General features: G+C 45.6%; 1 protein-coding gene across 5 annotated transcripts in view; it reads left to right on the top strand.

Annotated features, from left to right (window-relative positions):
- Positions 1-23,419, top strand: part of dffa (DNA fragmentation factor, alpha polypeptide) — a 44,232-nt gene extending 20,813 nt beyond the window's left edge. The window contains exons 4-8 of one of the 5 annotated variants that reach the window (XM_085967436.1): positions 3,660-3,825; positions 5,536-5,678; positions 21,298-21,558; positions 21,888-22,047; positions 22,166-23,419. In XM_085967436.1, the coding sequence (XP_085823562.1) occupies positions 3,660-3,825; positions 5,536-5,678; positions 21,298-21,558; positions 21,888-22,047; positions 22,166-22,956 (1,521 nt within the window). In that variant the 3' untranslated portion in view covers positions 22,957-23,419. Of the gene's footprint in view, positions 1-3,659; positions 3,826-5,535; positions 5,679-6,444; positions 10,471-17,015; positions 17,251-21,297; positions 21,559-21,887; positions 22,048-22,165 lie in introns of those variants that run through there. The other 4 variants (XM_085967439.1, XM_085967438.1, XM_085967437.1 and 1 more) reach the window with 4 other exon arrangements.
- Positions 23,420-27,212: the final 3,793 nt, after the last annotated feature.

Here is a 27,212-nt window from a genome sequence, read left to right as displayed (position 1 = left end):
CTCCTCACAGCACACACGCCCACCCAGCTTTGTGTCATCTGCAAACTTAGAGATATTACATCTAGTTCCCTCGTCTAGATCATTTATATATATTGTGAATAGCTGGGCTCCTAGCACCGATCCCTGCGGTACCCCACTAGTCACTGCCTGCCACTCGGAAAAAGACCCGTTTATTGCAACTCTTTGCTTCCTGTCTGCCAACCAGTTCTCTCTCCAAGTCAGTACCTTACCCCCAATCCCATGTGCTTTAACTTTGCACGCCAATCTCTTATGCGGGACCTTATCGAAAGCCTTCTGAAAGTCCAAATACACCACATCCACTGGTTCTCCCTTATCTATTCGACCAGTTACATCCTCAAAAAATTCCAGTAGATTAGTCAAGCATGATTTACCTTTTGTAAATCCATGTTGACTTTGTCCGATCTTGTCACTGTTTTCCAAGTGCTCTGCTATTACATCTTTTATAATGGACTCTAGCATTTTCACCACTACCGATGTCAGGCTTACCAGTCTATAATTACCCGTTTTCTCTCTACCACCTTTTTTAAATAGTGGGGTTACATTAGCTATCCTCCAATCCATGGGAACTATTCCAGAGTCTATAGAATTTTGGAAGATGACCAGCAATGCATCTAATATTTCTAGGGCCACTTCCTTAAGTACCCTAGGATGTAAATTATCAGGCCCTGGGGATTTATCGGCCTTCAATGCCGTCAATTTCCCTAACACCATTTCCCTACAAATACTGATTTCATTCAATTCCTCCCTCTCATCAGACCCTATGTTCCCCAACATCTTTGGATGGTTATTTGTGTCCTCCTTTGTGAAGACAGAACCAAAGTATGTATTTAATTGGTCCACCATTTCTTTGTTCCCCATTATAAATTCCCCTGATTCTGACTGCAAGGGACCTACGCTTGACTTCACCAATCTTTTTCTCTTCACATATCTATAGAAGCTTTTACAATCAGTTTTTATGTTCCCTGAAAGCTTACTCTCATATTCTATTTTCCCCCTCTTAATTAATCCCTTTGTCCTCTTTTGCTGAATCCTAAACTGCTCCCAATCCTCAGGTTTGCTGCTTTTTCTGGCCAATTTATATGTCCTCTCCTTGGATCTTATGCAAACCGTCCAGTTTGTACTGGTCCATCTCCCCCAGAACCGGTTCCAATGTCCCAGGAATTTGAATCCCTCCCCCTTACACCATTCCTCTAGCCACGTATTCATCTGAAATATCCTTCTATTTCTACTCTGACTAGCACGTGGCACTGGTAGCAATCCTGAGTTTACTACCTTTGAGGTCCTATTTTTTAATTTACCTCTTAACTCCCTAGGACCTCATCCCGTTTTTTACCTATATCGTTGGTACCTATGTGCACCACGACAACTGGTTGTTCACCATCCCCCTCCAGAATGCCCTGCAGCCGCCCCGAGACATCCTTGACCCTTGCACCAGGGAGGCAACATACCATCCTGGAGTCTCGTTTGCGGCCGCAGAAACGCCTGTCTATTCCCCTTACAATAGAATCCCCTATCACTATAGCTCTCCCACTCTTTTTCCTCCCGTCCTGTGCAGCAGATCCACCCATGGTACCAGGAAGTTGGCAGCTGCTGCCTTCCCCCGATAAGCCATCTCCTCAACAATATCCAAAGTGGTATATCTGTTTGTGAGGGGGATGGTCACAGGGGACCCCTGCACTACCTGCCTGCGCCTACTACTCTGCCTGGTGGTCACCCATTCCCTTCCTGTCTATGCAGCCTTTACCTGCTGTGTGACCAACTCCCTAAACGTACTATCCACGATGTCCTCAGCATCGCGAATGCTCCAGTATGTATCCATTCGCAGCTCCAGCGCCGCAATGCAGTCTGTCAGTAGCTGCAGCTGGATACACTTCCCGCACACATGATCGTCAGGGACACAGGAAGAGTCCATGATTTCCCACATAGCGCAGGAGGAGCATGCCACGGGGCCGAGCTGTCCTGCCATGACTTACCCTTTAATTAATTTAAATTAAATTAAATCAATACCACTAATTACACTACAATTAAATGATATACTCAAGGGCCCTTGGTTACTAGCACTCCCCGATAAACAACAGAGACCTTAGAAACTATAACCACAAAAATTAAGACCTTCTAAATTTTATAAACTATTATTCTTAACTGTCAAACTATAGAGTAGTATAAATACTCACCTGGCCGTACTCACCCAATCAGCTGCTTCCTCTTGCCCGCGTCACTTTTTGAATCGTGACGTGGCTCCGGAACGCCGCCGCCAGTCTGTGAGATTGGTAACCCTCTGAAAGAAAGCCCGCGAAAGTGAGTTTAAGTATTCACTGTACCGCCGCTCTCTGCTCCTCCCGACACTGGCCTCTGTAAAAAAAAAAAAAAAAAAAAAAACGAGCTAGTGACAGCAAAGACATTTAGGAATCTAGGAACGAAGGAAAATAAACTATTTTAGGACCAGGAAACCATTGGGGGCCCCTACCCATTTTTTGGTTTGTCCCCACTTACCTCAATCCTAAACCACTTCTTTTGCCTGTGGTAGATGTCTGAAATACAAATATATTCTTGCTGGCTGGAAATGTATGGTGAACATGCAGGGTGGGTGTTCCTGTGTAAACTACGGAAAAAGGACTGAGTGGCCAAAACTACATAGCTGCTGTTAAAGCTACACGTTCATGGGTTTTGGCCAGGCTTGTTGTTTGTGTACTGGGCTAGGTTGATATGTGATTAGAATCATCGAACGGTTACAGCACAGATAGGCCATTCGGCCCATTGAGCCCGTGCCAGCTCTCTGCAGGAGCGCTTCAGTTCGTCCCACTCGCCCGCCCTTTCCACGTAGCCCTGCAAATTTTTTTCCTCGAGTAAATAGGAAACCTGAAAATTTTGTTCAGCTATTAAAAATGTATTTGTTAGTAATTATAATAAAAATGTTATTTCTGAAATTGAGGTTCAAAAAGAGCCAGCCACGATCATAATCAGCATGCTGGGGGTTGCGGGGGTGACTGAGGAAATGAAATGGATTCTTCTGCAGTCCACTATACATCCACATACAAGAAAAGACAGGGAAAAAATCCAACTGGTCCATCCAGACAGGGTGTCATGGTGCCATCTATATCCATCATGAACCCACCTGCAGTTACACAATCTCCTGGGAGAGGCAAAAAAATGTAATACTATTTAAGAAAGTTTAGGAAATTCCTTTGCAACCCCTGGAAGGCAATCACACAATACCAGGAAACTTCAGTAACTGATAACATTGGTCGCTGGCACCCCTATCCTCTGTAACTCTAGGTCTTCTACTTGCAGAACCTCATCCGGCTCCTTTGTGAAGGCCTCCAGCAAATCCATATTCACCACACGTTCTCGTAATCTATTCCAGTGATTGTCTCTCTGAAAAGAAGCAATGCCTGGCATCTAACCTAACTCGGCTTTCTTATTTTGTACTGATATCCTCAGTCCTTCCCTAGAGGGCAGCCAGAATGTCATGACCTCAACATTTCCAGTTAATGATGACTGTTGGAATTAGGTGCTGAAAAATGGGCAAATGCTCGGTGGAACTTTTGCTTGTAATCTAATTACTTTTGCCTGTAGTCTTGAATTGTAAGTAGGTCAATCAGACGTTCTGTAGCTCTCAGTGTACCTTTATTTGATAGGAACTAATAGATGTACCAACTGCTGAGCTGGCAGAGGAACTGGAAGAAACTTTAAAAGGAACTGAATCAATACAGGACTCTCTTCAAGGTGCCCTTGACAACAGAGAGGAGCAACGGCAAGCCAAAGGACTATTAAAACTGTACCGGAATGCGTGTGGAAAAGATGGTTAGTCTGATATTGTGGTGAATGTGTAACATTATTTTATTTTATAAATTTGATCTGACTCCACATATTCTTGCAGAAAAATGAAGCCATCAAATGCCTGGGTGCTTGAGTTACTATTTTATTTTGAATATCTTTATTCTTAACTGAGGTTCTTTTATTTGAAAAACCTTCACATCTCGATATTGGTCTTTTAAATTTTATTAAGCAAATTAGGAATGGTTTAGCTTACTTGCAGATAATGACAGTGCTGCAGAATGTGTTTTTCTGATCTGTTGTATATAGGAATTTTGCCATTTGGTGAATTCCTGTCTCAGGGAAATCCTTGGTCCATAATGAGTTAGCTACCTGAGCTGGGGCAGGCCTTTGGCCTACAGCTGGCTACAGCGTATCCTGTTTAGTGTTAACCTGTGTTGTGACACGAGGTCCCAGCCCTTGGGAGTTGAGGGACGCAGGTTTGTACTCGAGAGTCTTCTGTACTTCTGAGTTCTGAATCTCATCTGTGCAACTGAGAAAGCCCCGACCAGAGACTAAGTACTTCCAAGAAAGGAATTGTCGCCCCCAGCCACACTCAACTAGCAGCTAATTTGAGACTGGCATTACTCAAAGCCTGAAAGCAGATCCATCCTCCCTATGAGCTGCAGGTATTGTGAAGGAGAAATTAAGTATGCATGTTTCTTAACCCAAACTGACAATGGCATAAGGAGCACAGTAGCTTAGTACCTTTTAAATCTGACACATTTGAACTGCAGAGCAGTCCTGGCTTTGCTGAATTGTTGCTCGGCACTATTATCGGCACAAGTGATGCAGACCTACAGGAGGAATCTGTTTCTCAAAAGGTTTTCTCTTCATGGGCTCAAAGCCTTGTGTTCTCGTGGCAATAATAAAAATATAGCTACTACAGGAAACTCTCGTTTAAACGGCACCTAAATATCCGGAATTCTCTATTAACCGGCAAAATTCATACTGCGAAAACACCTCAATAACCGGAAATGTTGCCGAGTCCGAGTCTCCCGTGGTGGTCGAGTTAGTCAGTGGGGGTAGTTCTCCAAACTGCCACTACTCGGCTTCTTGGCGCTGTCAGAAGTCCGAACACCTCAATAACAGGAGGCTGACTCTTTGTTTGTTAAAAATAGCCTCGGTAGAGAACCCTCTCCGTCATCCAGAATTTGTCATCTACCGGTCCCGTTGGTGCCGGATACCAAAGAGTTTCCTGTACTGTACATCTTTCCTGTCAGCGGTGGCTCAGTGGGTAGCACACTCGCCTCTGAGTCAGAAGGCTGTGGGTTCAAGTCCCACTCCAGGGACTTGAGCACAAAAATCTAGGCTGACACTCCAGTGCAGTGCTGAGGGAGTGCTGCACTGTCGGAGGTGCCGTCTTTCGGATGAGACTTTAAACCGAGGCCCCGTCTGCTCTCTCAGGTGAACGTAAAAGATCCCGCGGCACTATTTCGAAGAAGAGCAGGGGAGCTATCCCCAGTGTCCTGGGGCCAATATTTATCCCTCAGTGAACACAACAGAAACAGATTATCTGGTCATTACCACATTGCTGCTTGTGGGAGCTTGCTGTGCGCAAATTGGCTGCTGTGTTTCCTACATTATAACAGTGACTGCACTTCAAAAAGTGCTTCGTTGGCTGTAAAGCGCTTCAGGACGTCCGGTGGTCGTGAAAGGCGCTATAAAAATGGAAATCTATCTTTCTTTCTTTCCTAGATTCAGAAGATGCAGAAGAAACTGATCAAGTGGACGGTCCCGATGCCACGACCAGTCAAACTTCCCAGCTGAGTCAACACATAGTTAATACCCTCCAGCAGAAATCCAGTCCCGAGCTCAGCTTGTCGAACGTGGAGCTACAGGTGCAATAAATTCACTCGCTAGCATATTTCCAGTAGTTTGAATTTTACCTCTTTTATTTTGTCTGTGCCAGGTCCACAGAAATTGGATTTATACTTCCCAGGTTTCACTCAGACGGTAGATTTATTTTTGGCAGGAGACTTTCACCTCTGCTCTCAGCTGAATTCAAGTCCAGAGACTGGAAATGGCAGGATACTGATTTCAGTTGAGTCAGTTCTTGAATCATCTTACTAATCGATACCAGTTTATTACCCGTTGGCATTGCTCATGAACAATGTTTTCTTTGTCTCATCACTTTTTTACTCATTTCCTTTGTCTTTGCAGAGTTGGGGGGAAGCTGGGGTGTGGGACTAACAGCTCTTTCACAGAGTTGGCACAGGCACAACGGGCCAAATGGCCTCCTTCTGTGCTGTAAGATTCTACGATTCCCTGACTGGGGAGGAAAGTTACCCTGTCCATCTTCCTATTAGGCAGGGAGGGAGGGAGTGGAAGTTAGGGGCTGGGAGATGTCCAGAGTAAGAAACCCAGAATTGCCAACAAGGTTACTTGGGTCGTGAGAAAGTAACGAAGTGTTGCCTCCTTTCCATATAGAACAAAGCCCCCAATAAAAAAAATTCCAGCAGTAACTTTAATATCCTCACTGCCTATCAAGTCCCAGTTATACAGTGAGCCTTATTAGTTAATCTAAACAGTGACAGTTTAGTTTTTTTTTATTTAGATGCAAGTGTTGTTAATTGGTGGACTAACTGAATATGGCTTCTTCTTCAGGAAGTTCTCAAAGAGAGTAAAGAGAACTTAGCATCTGCTTTACATTATTCCATTAAGAAGATAAAGGATATGCAACAGGACTGTGAGAAGGAATTTAAGAGGCGCTTGTCCAAAGTGAAGAGCCTGGACCAATTGAGCAAACATTCGGCAAAGAAAAGAAAACTGTGATACACTGGTGCAGCAAACGTGGCCAAACATGGGTTTGCATCTTGCCACAGAGAGTGGTAAATCTAGACTCCCACCACTCAACTCTTGCAACAAAAACAAGTAAAAATAATCAAACATTGACAGGGGGAAGAGAAACTCTTTCCACGTGTGGCACTCGGTGTCTGCACCGAGCACTCTCAAGTTAAATATAGCATAAAACCGATGCACACTGAGTTCCTTCATTCTGCCTCACCAATACCCTTTGATTCTGACTTCTGATCACTACCTGCTGCACCAGTGTGAACTTTAAACTCCACTTCCCATTTGGTGCTGTGGCTCTGCGTCCATTGTGAGCTGAATTTTTGAATTTTACACATAACATCAACAAGTTGCATTTATATAGCACCTTTAACCTAGTAAAACATTCCAAGACACCTCACAGGAGTATTTATCATAAGACACAACATTTGAAACCGAGCTACCTAAGGAGAAATTAGGGCTGATGAACAAAAGCTTGGTCAAAGAGGTAACCATTCTAGCCAGCAGGGAAAGAAGACTTCAACCCAGCAGTTTGGGCTGCATTCAAACACCTGTTAAGGTGAAGGGACAGTCAGTGCTTTCCCAACCATACAGTACTTTGTTCCTAATCTCAGCTGTGCTATTGTCAGAAGCAGAACACAGTTACTTCGAAAGGTAGGAAGGAAAATTTGATGATAAGATGGCCACCTACACACCATCTACCAGTTGGTTCAAGCAGTGCTACCAGGCATATTGGAACAGGTCTCCTAACCCTTGCAGACAGGGATTGGTGCACATCACTGAGGTGTCCATGTATGTGGGTGTAAGATTTGGATCACAGGTCACACACACATTACCCAAAGGGTCTTAGGAGTTGTAAGGCATTTTATTAAGGAGCGGCAGTTTAAGTTAAGTACAACACGCAATCAAGATAGACATGGTCGACACACGACCGTGACAACCAGCTGGTATCGGTCCTGATCGGACAGATGGCTGGCGTGCGTGAACAGCTCTTCCCTTCCCTTCACCGTCTGTGCTAAAAGCTCTTTAGATATCTCTTTTACTCTCTTTTTAGGGGTGGGCCTAGGGTAGATTATCAAAGATACAGTCAACAACCTTTCTAGCACACAAACAGTAGACAGCTAGTCTGGAAACAAGGTCACCACCACGGTACAGAATGTTATAACATCCGCAGGGAACCAAGAACATAAGCAAATTCTAAGCGTCTATCCAGTTATTCTAACACCTGTCTGAAGAGACTTTTTTGTCTCAAGTTATTTCTTCCAATTCATGATTTCTTACAACTCCCCACCTTCTGAAGGAAATATCCTTATTGGCCTCTCACAATCCTCTTTTGACTAATCTAGTTAGTTCTAAGTTATCGTCCCGCTGATACCATTCATGCCCAGAGATGCTGACTGGCATTATAAGCTACTTCCCACCACTCGTAGTCCCCTAATTTGCTTATTGCTTTCTCAACTTGGGCGTTAGTAGGGAGACTCAGAAATGAAGATTTCCCCGTTCCTTACAGTCCATTCTTTTGAGGGGGAGGAGCAACCTCCGATTCTTCAAACAGGTTCAGTTCACTGTTCCGGTGTTCCAATTTTGCCCCGCCTGGGGTATCCTCTGTTTCTTCTATCTTTCCTGATCTTACCCCGCCTGGGGTCTCCTCTACGTTGCTTCAGATCTTCTATTTCAGTGTGCTCAATTAATTTGTTAGTGCTGGTTAGTCGTAGGCATGAGTACACAATTGGCTTATATATCAAAGTCTTACTACATGGGTTACAAATTGGAGAACTACCAGAGCATGTGAAATAATGGCCCAGATATTCCGATCGCAGGCCTCCTGCAGGCAGAGGGCTGCGATCTAGAAAAATCTGCACCCTTACCTGAGGGCTCCCGGGAGGCGCACAGTTCCAATGCTGGGCTTCTCCAAACTGCCCACGTATCCCAGAGGCACAGGCAGTTCGCAGCGTCCCTGGGATCACGTGGGCCATGGGGAGCCAATCAGAGAAGGGAATCTCCCTTCATACATTTGACAGGAAGACCTGTCAAATATATGAATGGAGATCACCCCCAAAAACATAGTAAAACTTCAAATAATTTTTTTTTTTAAATCACATTTTTAAAATGACTTGAAATTGCATAAATTAACAAGAGTTTTCTTGACAGATCGGAAATGCTGGTTCCCAGCGCATGTGCAGTGCATGCCTGAAATCTGCATTTCCGATGTCCCTACAGGTGAGTACACAGCGCATACCCACCCGTAGGGATTGGAATATCTGGCCCAATACGAACCTAAGGATGTGCTGGTGTATTAAGCCCAATATCCCACCAGTGTGAGTCAATTTCAATATCTATTCTCGAGTTGTCTTGCTCCAAAACATAAAAATGCTTTAAGGAGAAGTTCAGTCGCATCACGAGCTCACTGAAACCCTCAGCCAACTGGGGAATGTCATACCTGAATTGTGCAGCTCAAACTTAAGTGTCTCATTTACTGTCAGTTTCACTTAAGCACAGGTTTTGATACTGAGTAAAACGTGATGGTTGTGGTTAGAAGTGGTGTGAAGCAGAAACTGGAGCTATTAATTGGACAGGTCCTGTTAGACCCGTAAAGCATGGTAGTTGCAGTAGTAGTGACACAGGAGGCACCACCAAAACCACCTCATAACTGGATTCGTACTGGCTTTTCCCACGCTCTGTTACCTACAAAACACAATTATTACAGTCACAGTTAAATTCAGTCTTACAATCATTTCAAGCGATACTACAGTTTAACATCTAATCAACAAGTCATGGACTTAAAAGATTCTCCAGATCTCTTACTCGTATCCATCTTGTGGATAATTCTTGCTAAACATGATTTCTCCTTAGCCCTCAATTGTCCCAATCCAAATTCCATGTAACTCTCCACTTCAACTTCAATTTCAATCCCTCTAACAGGTACCAGTGTGTTTAACTCTATTCTGATTGTTTCATTAATTAGATAGTTTCTCGATGGAGTATGTGTCAATATTTTAAAAGTTGTCTCACTCTTCTGAGCCACATTGACCATTTCATGTCGTACTGTTGTCAAGTAACTGAGCATGTCTGAGAGCCGTTCTTCAGTGCAGATTCACCATGCATTTCCAGATGGTAATTGCTTCATACGTAACAAATCACATTTGCTCACTCATATCGGTATCTCAGTATTGCGCCACACGTGCCATTTGATACAAGCCATTCTCGGGCTTTCAGGTGATCCTATCAAAAGATTGTAGTCGTCTGGAGATCTGTGGTCATCTCCCTCTGCATGGTCCCGATGTCTTGGGCAGTGGCCAGGCTATCAAATTCAGTTTTCTTAAAAAGTTCATTATAGGCAAGGACATAAATATCCCCAAGAGAAAGCTATCAATTTACTATTCGTAACTACACTTTCCTAACTTTCACTAGAAAGTCAGGAAAATTCCCATTTGGTAGTGTAATTTTCCTGTTTCAATCTTACATCTTAAGTGGGGCATCCCATTAATTATTGTTCATATCTCATTCATGAGCCCTGGAAGAACTTTACTGTCCAATACAATATTAAAGATAGAAAACATAGATCAAAGTTGTTTGGTGAACCAATTTAAAAAAAACAGCTGCCAACGGAAAGGGTTAACTCCTTTGCAGGTTTATAAAGCGGCGGAACAAATATTCTTATTAACTAAACACGATTCAGAACAGATAAAATAAAACAAAAAAAACACAGTAATTACATAATATTTCTCTTTGTTCTTTCTAAAGATGCCTTTTCAAAAGACTGTAAAAATACTGAATACAACTGGAGAAAAACAAATCAAACTGCTTTGGAAAATTCACGATAGCAACCGCAAGTCCAAGGTTAAAACTTAGACTGAAACTTAATCTTTTGTTAAACAAACTTTTTGTTTTTCTCAATTTTTCCACACCAGCTTAACTTAAACTGTAGTTCAAAGTTTTTTTTCAATTCTGGGTGCACAATCTTACTCGCACATTCTTAGAACTTCCAAAAGACAAGACTACAAAGGGTTAAATGGCTTTTAACTCAATGCACAGAAAAGTGGGTGGAGCTAAAACAAACATAACAGACACTTTTAAAGACAGACTTTCAGGCAAAAGGAACACTAACTTCTCAAACACTCACAGATGCTTTGCAAAAAGACATCAAAATTCACACTGAAAACAAATAAAAACCTGTAGAATAGCAGAAAAGAGACATGATCTTCCCTTTTCTCAATTATTCCATCATAATTATTTTACCCCTCCCATAAGCCAATTTTCAATTTTTGAACTTTTCTACTGAATCTCATTCTGTACTGATTACTGCCACTGGGAATCTGGGCGAGTAGGGTGGTTGTCTCCCAAACCACCGGGGCACGCGCAGGGGTGACTGAGTTGAGTTTGTGATAGTCAATAGTCACCCGGTTTTCTAACCAGCCAAACTGGGGAGCTGGTCGTGAACGTGCCTTTGCGAACAACACCCTGCTTTAGCTCCAAGGAAAGGGATCTTTGTATAGTTGTCTGGATTGAATTGTCAAAGCCCAATAAAATTTGGGGCACGCCCTTTGTAGGATCGGGGTGGGGATCGTGAATGATGGTGACGAAGGAGCTGGAGTCAACTACCATTAATTGTTGACGGGCTCCAGAATCCACAGTGTGGACTACCGGTCTCCCACCACCATCGTATCGGAGAGGGGAAATCACCCCTCCCTGAGAGGCCTGCAGGAGTCATGGGGGAGGTGGAAGGTCTGCCGCTTGCTCGGATTGTTGATGTACCGCGGCAACCGGTCAGGCTCCCTGGCCGATGGTCAAAGCCCCTAATGCTTCCTCCATCCTTTCTAGTCGTTGTTCGAGTGAGTCAGGGCCTGCCTGTCTGGGGGGGTGTAACCGTTGTTGCATTGACGGGCATAGTGGCCTAGACAGTGGCAGAGATAGCAGTGCACCGAAGCACTTTTCCCTGGAGTTCTAGATGGCCCTGACTTTTGGTTAGGCAGCGGGCCCTCAACGTCCGCTACTGCAACCTTGGCAGGTGTCCTCGGGATATAGGCACGGGTCTAATCCCAAGCAGTCCTGGCATGGGAACCTATTTGGTCCCAATTGGTGTCTTTAGAGACATAAAAGCCCAGCGAGTTACGGACCAGTGGTTGGAGGCCATTCAAAAAGAGGGTTCTGAAGTCATTCCCTCCACTGCTCCTGGTGTGCTGGAAGATGCCATGGAATTTATGCGCAAAGGCATTCGGGCTTTCGGTAGGGCCTGTTTGGTGTTAGCTAGGAGCTGGTGAAAATCAATGCCCTCCTCCCCTAGTGTTTGGCATTGTTCTAACTCAATCTCATCTATTGTGCCCCCCCTCAGGATGTCCAGGTCCATTTCTTGCTTTAATCCTGAGGAACATGCATCCAGGAGGACGAGTTTGAGGTCGTCCCCTTCTTGTTCTGGGTGGGTGATTATAAAAATCCTCCACCGCTGCCTGAAGTCGAGGGGACTGGTGTCCATATCCACCGCTCCCAGGTTAGCCTTTAGCGCCCCCACTTCAACCGCGGTAAGGGACCGATGCGGGGTTGTGGTAGTGGTTTCTGCCTCGCTACTAGTGGTGGTCGAGGAGGCTGCCTCACCTTCCAGGTCTCGGTCAGCCTGGCGCTTGGGCTCGTGTGCTGCCTTAGATCGGGTGACCACACATACTGGTATCATCTCCCCTGCCTGACTATCCTTGTATAGTGGGGGCGGAGCAGAGGGAACTGAGGAAGTAGGGTCCCCAACTATATTGTTCCAGCAAAGGCTGGGATCTTTCAGTTTGATTTTGGAGACAGCAGCCACCACTGCCCATTGTTGGCTGATTGGTGCCGGCAGCTGTTGGGTTTTTCTAAGCACGGGCCATGGTCTTCTTCGGGGGAGGCAGTGGTTTGGCACCGGTTTAACTTCCTTAACGCTCCCCTTGCATCCTCTAACTCCTCACACAATCTGGTGTTTTCTGCCTGTAGTTCAATATTCTGTTCGAGTACTTGATCTAGTTTCTTTGGTGTACACTGCATTTTGTCATTAATCCTTTGCTCCCAGCACAACTGGTTGCGGAGGGCAGAAAGGCTCTCTCGCCATTCACTTCTTTCCCGCTTCTGGCTTACTAAATGTTTTAACTCTTTAGTCTCCCCATTTAATTGGCAGCACAGAAGTGTGCCCCGTAAGCTAACCTGTCTCAGCCTCTCTTTATTTTAAGTTTGTTTTTCTGAACATCCTCAGAGAGTTTGTCAAGGATATAGTCATAGTCCCCGTTACCGTCTTCAAAGAGTTTTAGGCGGTCCGCTGCTGCAGACGTGCCGACTTTTTCTGTCAGGCTGTCTACTTGCTGTTCTCGATGGTATGCCAACGCCATTGTACCTCTGGTTTTACCTTTACCCCACTCTCTCCCTCTCCCTTCTTTCAGGGAGTTTTCTACTTAGTCTTAAGCGGTGATCACGCGCAACCAAGTCCCTCCGGTCCCCACGACCGGAACCTTACAACTCCCAACTCTGTGACCCCACTTCTGACACCACTGTAAGATTCGGATCACAGGTCACACACAGATTACCCAAAGGGTTTTAGGAGTTGTAAGGCATTTTATTAAGGAGCAACAGTTTAAGTTAAGTACAACACGCAATCAAGATAGACACAGTAGAAATACGACCGTGACAAGCAGCTGGTATCGGTCCTGATCGGACAGATGGCTGGCGTGCGCGACCAACTCTTCCCTTCCCCGTCTGTGCTAAAAGCTCTTTAAATATCTCTTTTACTTTCTTTTTAGGGGTGGGCCTAGGGTAGATTATCAAAGATACAGTCAACAACCTTTCTAGCACACAAACAGCAGACAGCTAGTCTGGAAACAAGGTCACCACCACGGTGCAGAATGTTATAACATCCGCAGGGAACCAAGAACATAAGCAAATTCTAAGCGTCTATCCAGTTAGTCTAACACCAGTCTGAAGAGACTTTTTTGTCTCAAGTTATTTCTTCCAATTCACGGGGGAGCAGAAATTAGTTTACTATCTCAGAAGTTTTTTTTTAAAAAATCAAAAATAATTTGTTTAAAATAATGAGGAAATTGACAGAGTAAATAAAGGAATGACACTTCCTCCAGTAATGGAATTCAGTACAAGGGCACATTGTCTTAGAATTTAATGCCTGTAAAATAATCCAAGAAAAATTTCTTCACACAATAGAGTGTGAGAATGTGGAATGCACGGCCTTTGAAGGCAACAGATGTAGAATCAATTGAAGTGCTTACACAGAGTGACAGTACTCGGGAAGTAATAATATTGAGGGATGTGGGGAAAGGGTGTGGAAATAAAAAGTACAGCTTCCATGGCTAATGGTGAAACAGGCTCACTGGGCCAAATGGCCTACTCTTGTTCCCATGAAAAGACCGTGCAATTTGCAATTGCAAATGGTCTTGCTACCTGGTGATGAACAACATGCTTATAGAATCATACAGCACAGAATGTTTGAGATATCAGGATCCTGCCACTCAATTGCACAATTTCAACAAATGTATTTGGTTTATCCCAACATTTGAGCTAGCTACCCATGTCGAAATAAAGCCGCTCTTCTCAGCAGATCGGGGCGAGGAAGAATTGTGCACAACACATTGAATAATGTCCATTTGCTTAATGTATTAGTTATAACGAGAACCTAGAGCAAGTTCAAAAAATATTGGGCCGAATTTTGCAACCCCTGTGGGTGCGTACGCGCCCTTAGGGGCCGGCACGTGCCAGTTTCATGCGCTGAAAACCGGCACTTGCGATCTGTCAAGAATTCTCTTGACAGATCATCCGCATGCCCAAGAAAAAGTGCCTCTGCGGATGGAGAGTTGCACTTTTTGCACAACTTCTGCCCACTGAATGACTGTCAAATTCTTACGCCTGGTAAAAGCAGGCCTAAGGCTCTTCAAACAGGTAAGTTTATTTTTAGCCCTGTAAAAATGTAATTTTTTTCCCCCCAAAAAATTAAATTTTTGTTTAAAATATTTAATTAAATTTCATTTTAAATATGTAATTAAAAAAATGTATTTAATGTTTTAGTGTGTTTTTAAATGTGATCCCCCCATTCATACTTTTGACTGTCAAAAATATGAAGGGGGATTCCCTTCTTTGATTGGTTCGCCTGGCGGACCGCCTGCGCCCCTGGGATCACGTGAGCCTCTGCGCATTTCCAAGAGGAGAGACCCAGGATCGCAAGCCTCAAGGTCTACAGAACCAGCAGGTAAATTCGTAGATTTTTTTCCAATCAGAGGCATCCGCCCGCAGGATGCCTCCGATCGGAAATTCAGGGCCAAAGAGATCCTTGTCTGAAATGGAAGCTTTTAGAGCAAGTTCAAAAAATATTGGGCCGGATTTTGCGACCCCTATGGGCTTTTATTGCAAGGGGGATGGAGTATAAAAACAGGGAAGTCTTGCTGCAGTTATACAGGGTATTGGTGAGGCCACACCTGGAATACTGCGTGTAGTTTTGGTTTCCATATTTAAGAAAAGATATACTTGCTCTCGAGGCAGTTCAGAGAAGTTTCACTCGGTTGATTCCGGAGATGAGGGGTTTGACGTATGAGGAAAGGTTGAGTAGGTTGGGACTCTACTCATTGGAGTTCAGAAGAATGAGAGGCGATCTTATCGAAACATATAAGATTGTGAGGGGGCTTGATCGGGTGGATGCGGGGAGGATGTTTCCACTGATGGGTGAGACTAGAACTAGGGGGCATAATCTAAGAATAAGGGGCTGCCCTTTCAAAACTGAGATAAGGAGAAACTTCTTCACTCAGAGGGTAGTAAATCTATGGAATTTGCTACCCCAGAGAGCTGTGGAAGTTGCAACATTAAATACATTTAAAATGGAGATAGACAGTTTCCCAGCAGATAAGGGAATTAGGGGTTACAGGGAGAGGGCAGGGAAGTGGACGTGAGCCTGGATTCGGATCAGCCATGATCCTATTGAATGGCGGAGCAGGCCCGAGGGGCCGTATGGCCTACTCCTGCTCCTACTTCTTATGTTCCTATGTGTACGCACCCATAGGGGCCGCGCAAGTGCCGGGTTCAGGCGTGAGAAGCGCATACGCTAAACTGGTCGTTTTCCGAGTGGCAGACAGTGACTAGTGGGGTACCGCAACGATCGGTCCTAGGACCCCAGCTGTTCACAATATATATTGATCTGGACGAGGGAATTGGATGTAATATCTCCAAATTTGCAGACGACACAAAGCTGGGTGGGAGGGTAAGCTGTGAGGAGGATGTCGTGAAACTCCAGTACGATTTGGACAGGTTGGGTGATTGGGCAGAAACATGGCAAATGCACTATAATGTGGATAAATGTGAGGTTATCCACTTTGGTGGCAAAAACAGGAAGGCAGATTATTATTTGAATGGCAATAGATTGGGAGAAGGGGAAGTGCAAAGAGACCTGGGTGTTCTTGTGCACCAATCGCTGAAGGTAAGCATGCAGGTGCAGCAGGCGGTTAAGAAGGCAAATGGTATTTTGGCCTTCGTAGCAAGAGGGTTCGAGTACAGGAACAAGGATGTCTTGTTACAGTTGTACAGGGCCTTGGTGAGACCGCACCTTGAGTATTGTGTGCAGTTTTGGTCGCCTTACCTGAGGAAGGACATTCTTGCCATGGAAGGAGTGCAGCGAAGATTCACCAGGCTGATACCTGGGATGGCAGGAATGACGTATGAGGAGAGATTGTGTCGATTGGGCTTGTACTCGCTGGAGTTTAGAAGAATGAGAGGGGATCTCATTGAAACTTATAAAATTCTAACAGGACTAGACAGACTAGATGCAGGAAGGATGTTTATGATGGCCGTGGAGTCCAGAACCAGGGATCATAGTCTAAGGATAAGGGGTAGGCCATTTAGGACTGAAATGAGGAGGAATTTCTTCACCCAGAGAGTGGTGAACCTGTGGAATTCTCTGCCACAGAGGGCGGTGGAGGCCAGTTCATTAAATATATTCAAGAAAGTTGGATATATTTCTTAAGGCTAAAGGGATCAAGGGATATGGGGAGAAGGCAGGGACAGGGTACTGAATTTGGATGATCAGCCATGATCTCATTGAATGGCGGAGCAGGCTCGAGGGGCCGAATGGCCTACTCCTGCTCCTATCTTCTATGTTTCTATGTTTGTGACCCGTCGAGAATCCTCTTGACAGACCGCACGCGTGACCGGGAGAAGGGCCTCCGCGGGCAGGGAGTTGCGCTTGAATGAATAGAAGCCTTTTACCAGCATAAGAGGGGGAAAAAAATATCACTAATTTAAAAATACTTTTAAAAGTGTTTTTTTTTGCCCCAAAACTTTTTTTTCAAAAAAACTAAAGTTTTGTTTAAAATATTTAATTAACTGTCATGTTAATTGATTTTAAGTATGTAAAAAAAACATTTTTTAATGTTTTAGTGTGTTTTTTAATGTGATTCCCCCCATTCATACTTTTGATATGGGGAGGGGGGAAGTGTGTGGAATTAAAAAGCGCAGCCTCCGTGGCGCGCACACCAAAGTATGAATGGGGCGGGATTCCCCTCTTGCATTGATTGGTTCCCCGTGGCCCCGCCCCCCGGGGATGACGTAGGCCCCTGCGCATTTCCAAGAGGCCAGGCCCAGAATCGCAAGACTCGGGATCCGCGGAACCGGCAGGTAGGTTGGCGGAATTGTTTCAATTCCCCCGGATCGGAGCCGCCGCCGCCCGCAGGAAGCCTCCGATCGGAAATTCGGGGGCCTTGTGCAAACGTGTAAATTTTTTTTTGCAACATTGCGAACAACAAAAGGTCTTGCGACAAGTGGGATTAGCAACATGTTTACACAATCGGGCTCCTTCCTCGGCACAATTTGCAACATTTTATTTTTTGGGCTGAGCTGTGTATTATAAAATAAAAAGCGGCTCTTAGCAGATCGGGGTGAGCGGGAATGGTGCGCACACAATCAACCATTTGCTTAAATGCATTGGTTATAAAAAGAGATCCTTGTCTTGAATCGAAGCTTTTTTTTTGCAGCAAGTTCAAAAGATTAAAGTCTTTTGTGCTCGGTAGGCGAAGGCCCTCCGCGTTTGTCTGCGGTGTGGGATTCCCATCAGCAACAACAACAAAAACCCGCCATCGGGCTAACTAACCCGAGAGGGAGGGAGGGAGGCCGGCGGGTCATTCCTGTTAAATCAGCCTGGCCAATCCTTCCGCTTGCACACTGCTCCGCGGGAAGACTACGGAGAAAGGAATCACACCAGCAGCCCACGTGTGATCACCCCGCTGTAGCGGGAGAGAAACACGTCTGATTTGAAAGAACCAGCACTTTTAATGGGCGGTAGTTCCCCAAACTGGTGGGTAATCATATCTGTATTAACAGTCCCAAACTGCAGACTTCTTCTTAGGCAGTCCCTCAGAACCGAGGATGACTTGCTGCCACATTAAAAATGAGTTCCCAGGTGACTGATGAGTCCAATGCGGGACCTACAGTCTCTGTCACAGGTGGGGCAGAAGGTGGTTGAAGGGGCGGGTGGGGTGCTTGGGTTGATGTGCACTCCTTGCACTGTTTGCGCTTGGCTTCCGCTTGCTCCCGGCGAAGAGACTCGAGGTATTCGGCGCCATCCCGGATGCTTCTCCTCCACTTTGTGCAGTCTTGGGCCAGGGATTCCCAGGTGTCGGTGGGGATGTTACACTTTTTCAAGGAGGCTTTGAGGGTATCCTTGAAGCGTTTCCTCTGCCCACCTGGGGCTCTCTTGCCGTGCCGGAGCTCTGAGTCGAGCGCTTGTTTTGGGAGTCTCGTATCGGGCATGCAAACAATGTGACCCGTCCATTGGAGCTGATCGAGCATGGTCAAAGCTTTGATGCTGGGGATGTTAGCCTGAGCGAGAACACTGACGTTGGTGCGCCTATCCTGCCACTGGATTTGCAGGATCTTGTGGAGGCAGCATTGGTGGTACCTGTCCAGTGCTTTGAGGTGCCTGCTGTACATGGTCCATGTCTCTGAGGCATACAGGAGGCCGGGTATCACTACTGCTCTGTAGACCATGAGCTTAGTGCCGTGTTTGAGGTCCTGGTCTTCAAACACTCTCTTCCTCAGGCAACTGAAGGCTGCACTGGCACACTGAAGACTGTGTTGGACTTCGTCGTCGACGTCTGCCCTTGTTGACAGTAGGCTCCCGAGGTATGGAAAGTGGCCCACGTTGTCCAAGGCCTTGTCGTGGATTTTGATAATCGGGGGGCAGTACTGTGTGGCGGGGGCAGGTTGGTAGAGGACCTTTGCCTTACAGATGTTTAGTGTAAGGCCTGTGCTCTCGTATGCTTCGGTGAAGGTGTTGACGATGGTAGACTAATCCTGCTTGAGTTGGTGCTAATGAGGTAGTATTGCATGTACTTGGTTGTGATTCCTTATGCCTCATTTTACTGGTCAGGATCATTTCTCCTCTATCTGGAGCCAGTGAGTGAATATGGAACATCGTCATATGGAGCCATGTAAATGGGTCTTGACTAATGGTTGTATTCTGAAATCAAGTCTTGAATTTATCCATGCCTTATCACTTCTCTTAGATGTCCCAAAAGCTCTTCACATACAATGGCCCCATAATTTCCGAAGGCGGATGCCTCCGATCGGAAAAAATCTACGGATTTACCTGCTGGTTCCGCAGATCCCGAGACTTGCGATCCTGGGCCTCTCCTCTTCGAAATGCACAGAGGCCCAGGGATCCCTAGGGCGCATGCGGTTTGAGCCAGGCGAGCCAAAAAAAAGTACGCATGGGGTTTGGAGTATAAAAGCAGGGAAGCCCTGCTACAGCTGTACAGGGTATTGGTGAGACCACACCTTGTACTGCGTACAGTTTTGGTCTCCTTTTATAAGGAAGGATATACTTGCATTGGAGGCAGTTCAGAGACGATTCACTAGGTTAATTTCAGAGATGAGGGGGTTGACTTATGAAGAAAGGTTGGGCCTATACTCATTGGAATTTAGAAGAATGAGAGGTGATCTTATTGAAACATATAAGATACTGAGGGGGCTCGACAAGGTAGATGCAGAGCGGATGTTTCCCCTCGTGGGGAAATCTAGAACGCGGGGGCACGGTTTTAAATAAAGGGTCGCCCTTTTGGAACTGAGCTGAGGAGGAATTTCTTCTCTCAGTGGGTCGTAAATCTGTGGAATTCTCTGCCCCAGAGAGCTGTGGAGGCTGGGTCATTAAATACATTTAAGGTGGAGATAGGCAGATTTTTGCAAGATAATGGAGTGAAGGGTTATGGGGAGCGGGCTGGGAAGTGGCTTTGAGCCCAAGATCAGCCATGATCTTATTGAATGGCGGAGCAGGCTCGAGGGGCCAAATGGCCTATTCCTGCTCCTAATTCTTATGTAGAACTGTCAAAAGTATGAATGGGGATCACATTTTAAAAATACACTAAAATATTAAATAATTTTTTTTAATTACATATTTAAACTGAATTAAAATGACATTTAATTAAATATTTTAAACAAAAATTTAATTTTTTGAAATTAAAAAAAAATTTACGGGCTAAAAATAAACTTACCTTTTTGAAGAGTATTTTAAATTTATAAATGATTATCAAATTTCATTTTTCTATTTTTTAAAAGAAAAGAAAGACTTGCATTTCTATAGCGCCTTTCACGACCACCGGATGTCTTGAAGCACTTTACAGCCAATTAAGTACTTTTTGAAGTGTAGTCACTGTTGTAATGTGGGAAACGCGGCAGCCAATTTGCGCACAGCAAGCTCCCACAAACAGCAATGTGATAATGACCGGATAATCTGTTTTTGTTCTGTTGGTCGAGGGATAAATATTGGCCCAGGACACCGGGGAGAACTCCCCTGCTCTTCTTCAAAATAGTGCCGTAGGATCTTTTACGTCCACCTGAGAGAGCAGACGGGGCCTCGGTTTAACGCCTCATCTGAAAGACGGCACCTCCGACAGTGCAGCACTCCCTCAGCACTGCACTGGAGTGTCAGCCTAGATTTATGTGCTCAAGTCCCTGGAGTGAAACTTGAACCCGCAACCTTCTGACTCAGAGGCGAGTGTGCTACCCACTGAGCCACAGCTGACACTATGCCTGCTTTTACCAGGCGTAAGAATTTGACAGTCATTCAGCGGGCGAGAGTTGTGCAAAAAGCACAACTCTCCACCCGAGAAGGCACTTTTCTTGGGCATGCGGATGATTGACAGATCACAATTGCCGGTTTTCAGCGCATGCGCTTTGCGTGCCTAAAATCGGCCCTTACGGGCACATATGCTCCCGTAGGGGGCCGCAAAATCCGACCCATTGAATAACTTCTTTGAAGCGCTGGGCCTGAAATTGCGATCGGAGGCTTCCTGCAGACGGAAGCCTCCGACCAGGAAAAAAGATACGAACCTGCCTGCAGTCTCTGCGACGACGGAGAGTTGCGATTTCATCATGAGGACTCCTGGGCAGCGTATGATGTCATGCCGCTCAGGTGTGCGCGGAGCCTAGGGCTTTGTTCATACGGGAGACCCGCCCGCCAGACCTGTCACAATTTATATTTGTATAGGCCAGACCCACGATTTTTTTTTTATTCTTCAGAGCCCAACAACACTGAAAGTAGCTGTTAATCTCAATGACAAGTTCTTTAAAGTTTCTTATAAAAACTTTTAAAGACTTTTACATAGATTTGAAGAATTTTAAAGAGTTTTAAAAGCCTTGAAATAATTTTCATTAATTTTAATTAAACAGCAAAGTGAAATGGAAAGAATAAGCACTGTCGTGATGATGAAGAGAGCTCAGAATTTCACTGATGATGACATCAGCACACTCCTCAATGAGGTTGAGACGAAGCGCAAGCGGATCATTGGGACTGAGACGTCCAAGGCACCGCGTAAAGGACAAATGATAGCTTGGACAGAAGTTGCCGAGGCTGTTAGCGCGAACTCCACCATTGCACGGAACGCGGAACAATGCCGGAAAAAATTTAATGATTTGATGCGATCTGCCAAGGTTTGTACAGTTATTAGAAATGTCAACTGTAAAATTTAACTTAACTATTTTAAAACATATTTAGTTGCATGGCTGTTGTAAAGTGACTTCATTATCCAGGCATCTGAACTAGTCATAAAAATGTTATGGCGTTGGAGCAAGGCAGGGTCATCTATATTGCTTGTAAAAGCCTTCTATGTACTGCACAGAATTGAGTTGTGAAATTTCAATTAGTGAACAATACCCTGTCTCCAAATTAGCATGTGGTCCTCTTTCAAAAGCAGGTGGGTGGGTGTGTGGTCTCAGCAGGAAAAACTGAAGTTTAATTTTCATTTCTGTTTTCAATTTAGAGTAAGATGATACATAACGCCAGAGAGCCTGCCCTGGCAAGCGGTGGTGTTACCACTCTGAGGGAGTTATCGGAGCAAGAAGAAAGGGTCACACAATTGCTTGGATTCAGTAGTGGCACTTTAGTGCCTGGTTCCCAATCAGACATTGGGGTAAGGAAAGGTGAGTTGATCTGCCCAGTTGTATGTTTAAAACTGGAAGGTGTGCGTTGAATATCAGCTTCTGTGATGTGGCAGATCGTGCTTCACCTTTGTAAATGTTTACTGTTTCCTTCCCACAGGTGGACAACTGTCTACTCACACACCGGATGGACAACTATCTTCTCACACACCGGATGGACAACTATCTTCTCACACACCGGATGGACAGTGCGTTGAGCCTGCGGCTGCAGAGGGCATTGGGGAAGGGGTTACAGATGCAGTGGGAGCAGTAAGTGAGGTGAAGGAGGAGGAAATTGTGAAGTGTCTGCTAGTGGAAGGGGAGGGGATGGACCCTGGGTGGCTGGACACCACCTCTCCATCTCCTGGCCCCTCTGGCTCTGTGCCAGACACAGATGACTGCTGTTCCACAGCCAGAAACCAACCTGATACTGCAGAGCAGGCGGGAGAAGCAGCAAAACGTTTAACGCAACAAAATTCCATAGAAACTCAGGTGCAACAGGTTGAAGGGTTGAGGCAAGATATGTTCACTCTTCATGCGAAGAAACGTGACTCTCTTGCCTCTATCAGGCAGGGGATTGACGTTGTTGGTAAAGAACTCACCCATGTTACCATGGCGCTTAATCAGATGAACGACACTCTCGTTCAACTATTGCAGTTGCAAAAAGCAGGTTCTGCTGCCATTAATTTGACTCCCGCAGGACTGCCCGTGCCTGCTCCCAGCGCAGACACTGTGCCAGCCCACGAGGCTGCAGCTCCGCCAATTATGATGGAAGCAAATGTTGCCTTTCAGCAGCAGCAGCCACTCTGTTACGAGCCAACTGCTGAAAGCCAAGAGATGGTACACAGGAGCCTTTCACTGGGCAGCAGAGGGCCCCGGTCACGGGGAAGGGGAAAGCGCAGGAGACAGTAGGGTGTCACCTTTTTCACAATTAACCTCCCTCGACCCTCAGGCACACATGCGAGGGGGCATATCTGTCATTTCTTTAATGTTTAGTACTATTTAAATGTTGCCGTTGTATTATTTCTTGAAATTTATATTTGTGACTGATAGTATACGTAACCATTTAGTTTCATATGTATAGCCTCTAATCACTTTTAAAATGTTTTTTTTTACTTTTTTTATTAACAACCAATTTAACATTACAACTGTTTTAAAAGTAGAAAATAGCTAGTTTGATCCTAAATGTCTTTATTGCCTAAGAAACCGAAAAAGTCACTTTAAACTGTTTACAATTTTTATCAAAAAATTTATCTTTGCAAATGTTTACAAAGTGGAAAATAGCTAGGTAACAATTTGTAGTTAAAGACTAAGAACAGCAAAACAGTACATCAAAATCTTTGATGCTGCAATAAAAGTTCACTTTCAGTTTAAAGTGTGTGAGTTCTTTTCTTTGCCTTGCTGGGGAAGAGGGAGGTACAAGGCGACACTATCATCACCTCATGAAGGTGTTGACTACTAGCAGTTCCCGAGCTGCCTTGCTTTCGGCAGCACTTGGCTCCTCCGTATCAGGCCTGGCCACAGGCACATTGGCATCGTCCATGTCCTCCATTTCAGCAGGGAGCTCCTCTGCAGGGTTAAGGGTCAGTCCTTCCCGCAGGGCAGAGTTGTGCAAAGCGCAACGGGCCACCACAATCCTTGCCACTTTCAGAGAATCCCCCCCCTGATCTGTCAAGGCACCGAAAGCGTGATTCCAGAAGCCCGATTGTCCTCTCCACCACTTGCCGTGTGGACACGTGTACCTGGTTGTATCTCTCCTGAGCCTCATTATTGATCCTGCGGTATGGTGTCATCAGCCACAGTTTTAGCGGGTAGCACTTTGTCTCCAGGATCCGCATGGATTTTAGACAAGATGTGCTGAGGGCGCCATATAAGTACAAGTGACGGAGGACGAAGGAGTTGTGAGCACTTCCTCGGTGATCTGCATTCACGTTTAGGATCCTGAGTTGCGCATCACAGACTATCATGACATTTAATGAATGATACCCCTTCCTGTTGATGTTGTCACAGGTGCATCAATTGGTGCCTTCAATGCAACATGGGTTCCATCGACAGCCCCATCACTTTGGGGAAGCCAGCAATGCGATAAAATGCAAGGGCCCTCTCTTGCTGCTGAGTGGGCAAGTCGAAGTCTATGAACTCTAAAACCCTATGGAAAATGGCATCTGTGACCTGGTGAATGCAGGCCCTCGCAGCAGTCTGGGTGATGTTTGAAATGCCTGACTGAAATGACCCGCATGCAAAGAAGTTCAGCGTTGTGATTACCTTCATGGGCACCGACAAGGCAGTGCGGGTCTTTGAGCATGTTTGAAGGTCGTCCTTTAACAGGTCACATAGTCGGCCAATTCCCCCTCTACTGAAGCGCAACCTCCTCACACAACTCCGACAGCATCTCAAATGACAGCCTCTCCCTGTACACTCTGTGTGGGGGGTGGGTAGCAGTTCCGCCTGATCAGGTGACGGTTCCTCAGTCTTCATTGTTGTCCCCTGCCGTTTTCGATTCTATGATCCAAGAATCGCACCGAGGATCTGGGCAACATCGCCAAGAGGCATGTTCCTCCCTCGCAGGCTTCCTCTTTACACAGAAGAAGTGCATGTAGGGGGGGAAATGGAAAGAGTTGTAAAAGTCATTTTAATAAAGTGAGTGAGAAACGGACAGTATCAGATTGGGCACACGTCACATCCACCTGATGAATATCACCGCCAGAGAAGAATTTCTAAGTACTTTTAACATTTTCACAAAGTCATACATAAAATTTTTAAAGAGCATAGAAAAGTTAACATTTAAAGAATTCATATATTCTGGCATAATTATTAAAAACATTAGTAAATGTCAAATAAATCATTTTTAAACTAATTTTCAAATTTAAAAAAATGAAATCTAATTGAATAGAATGCTCACCTTGCCCACGGCGAGAGTTCCTCTTTAAATTACCTACACTCCTCAAAACAAGATCCAAAACCAATTAAGTTTTTAACAAATTAAAGTTGTTAAAAACTTACATCAGGCTTTGTACAAATAACTTTGTTCACCATCTCATCTAAAAATGTTCCCTTTCCCAGTCCCCTGCTACAAAAGGTCGTCTTCCTGCCGCATTCTTCAGATAGAATGCAGTCCGTACGCCTGCTTCTGTCTGTCGCAGCTGTTTCGGGCGTACCTGCAATCCTGTTCCTGACAAATTAGCGGGAGTGTCTGCCGGCAGTGCTACCTCTCCTGCCCATGCGGAGGATCTAGCAAGAAGATTCTTGACAGATTGCAAGTGTCGAGTTTCAGCGCATGTGCAAACCCGGCACTTGCGCGGGCGCATCTCGTACGCACCTGTGGGGGTCGGAAAATACGGCCCGCTGTAGGCAATTAAGAATATATCTGATTCTGCTTTATAAAACATTGTGTTAAAGCTGTGCCTAGATTGGTGTCTTCTTCTTAGGCAGTCCCTCGGAACCGAGGATGACTTGCTTCCACGTTAAAAATGAGTTCACGGGTGACTGATGAGTCCAATGCGGGACCTACAGTCTCTGTCACATGTGGGGCAGATGGTGGTTGAAGGGGCGGGTGGGTGGGGTGCTTGGGTTGACGTGCGCTGCCTGCGCTTGGCTTCCGCTTGCTCCCGGCAAAGAGACTCGAGGTGTTCGGCGCCTTCCCGGATGCTTCTCCTCCACTTTGTGCGGTCTTGGGCCAGGGATTCCCAGGTGTCAGTGGGGATGTTGCACTTTTTCAAGGAGGCTTTGAGGGTGTCCTTGAAGCGTTTCCTCTGCCCACCTGGGGCTCTCTTACCGTGCCGGACCTCTGAGTAGAGCACTTGTTTTGGGAGTCTCGTATCGGGCATGCGGACGATGTGACCCGTCCATCGGAGCTGATCGAGCGTGGTCAATGCTTCGATGCTGGGGATGTTGGCCTGAGCAAGAACACTGACGTTGGTGCGCCTATCCTGCCAATGGATTTGCAGGATCTTGCGGAGGCAGCGTTGGTGGTACCTGTCCAGTGCTTTGAGGTGCCTGCTGTACATGGTCCATGTCTCTGAGGCATACAGCAGGGCGGGTATTACTGCTGCTCTGTAGACTATGAGCTTAGTGCCGGGTTTGAGGTCCTGGTCTTCAAACACTCTTCCTCAGGCGACTGAAGGCTGCACTGGCACAGTGAAGGCGGTGTTGGACTTCGTCATCAACATCTGCCCTTGTTGACAGTAGGCTCCCGAGGTATGGAAAGTGGCCGACGTTGTCCAAGGCCTTGTCGTGAATTTTGATAATTGGGGGGCAGTACTGTGTAGCGGGGGCAGGTTGGTAGAGGACCTTTGTCTTACGGATGTTTAGTGTAAGGCCCATGCTCTCGTACGCTTCGGTGAAGGTGTTGACGATGGTTTGGAGTTCGACCTCCAAGTGAGCACAGACGCAAGCGTCGTCTGCATACTGTAATTCGATGACAGAGGATGGGACGACCTTGGATCTGGACTGGAGGCGACGGAGGTTGAACAGTTTCCCGTTTGTTCTGTAAATTAGCTCCACTCCAGTGGGGAGCTTACTGAGGGTGAGATGGAGCATTGCCGCAAGGAAGAGCGAGAAGAGCGTTGGTGCGATGACACAACCTTGCTTGACCCTGGTTCGTACGTGAATTGGGTCTGGTGGAACCGTTGGCCAGGATCACGGCTTGCATGTCGTCGTGAAGCAGGCGAGGATGGGGTGACAAACTTTTGAGGGCAGCCGAATTTGAGGAGGACACTCCATAATCCCTCACGGCTGACAGTGTTGAAGGCCCTTGTGAGATCAAAGAAGGCCATGTACAGCGGTTGGTGCTGTCCCCTGCATTTCTCTTGTAATTGCTTTATAAAACTTTGTGTTAAAGCTGTGCCTAGATTGGTGTATCTAATATCTAGTTTACAGCATTGTATGTGGCTGCTTTTGTATTTCAAATAAACTACTTTTTAATTTATTTTCCTTTTGAAGGTTTGCAGATGTGATGTCATCATCTTAATATGAATTTGTTTTTATATAGCACCATATCTCAGTCAAGATGTCTCAGTGCTTCACAACCACTCAATTACTTTTGAAGTGCTGTTGAAGACGTTAAACTGAGGCCCCGTCTGCTCTCTCAGGTGGACGTAAAAGATCCCATGGCACTATTTCGAAGAATAGCCGGGAAGTTATCCCCGGTGTCCTGGGACCAATATTTA

Source organism: Somniosus microcephalus, chromosome 25 (assembly GCF_052327205.1).
Source record: "Somniosus microcephalus isolate GS21.2 chromosome 25, FLI_Smic_1.0, whole genome shotgun sequence".
Classification (NCBI taxonomy): domain Eukaryota; kingdom Metazoa; phylum Chordata; class Chondrichthyes; order Squaliformes; family Somniosidae; genus Somniosus; species Somniosus microcephalus.
This window is presented reverse-complemented; position numbering and strand designations above follow the sequence as displayed.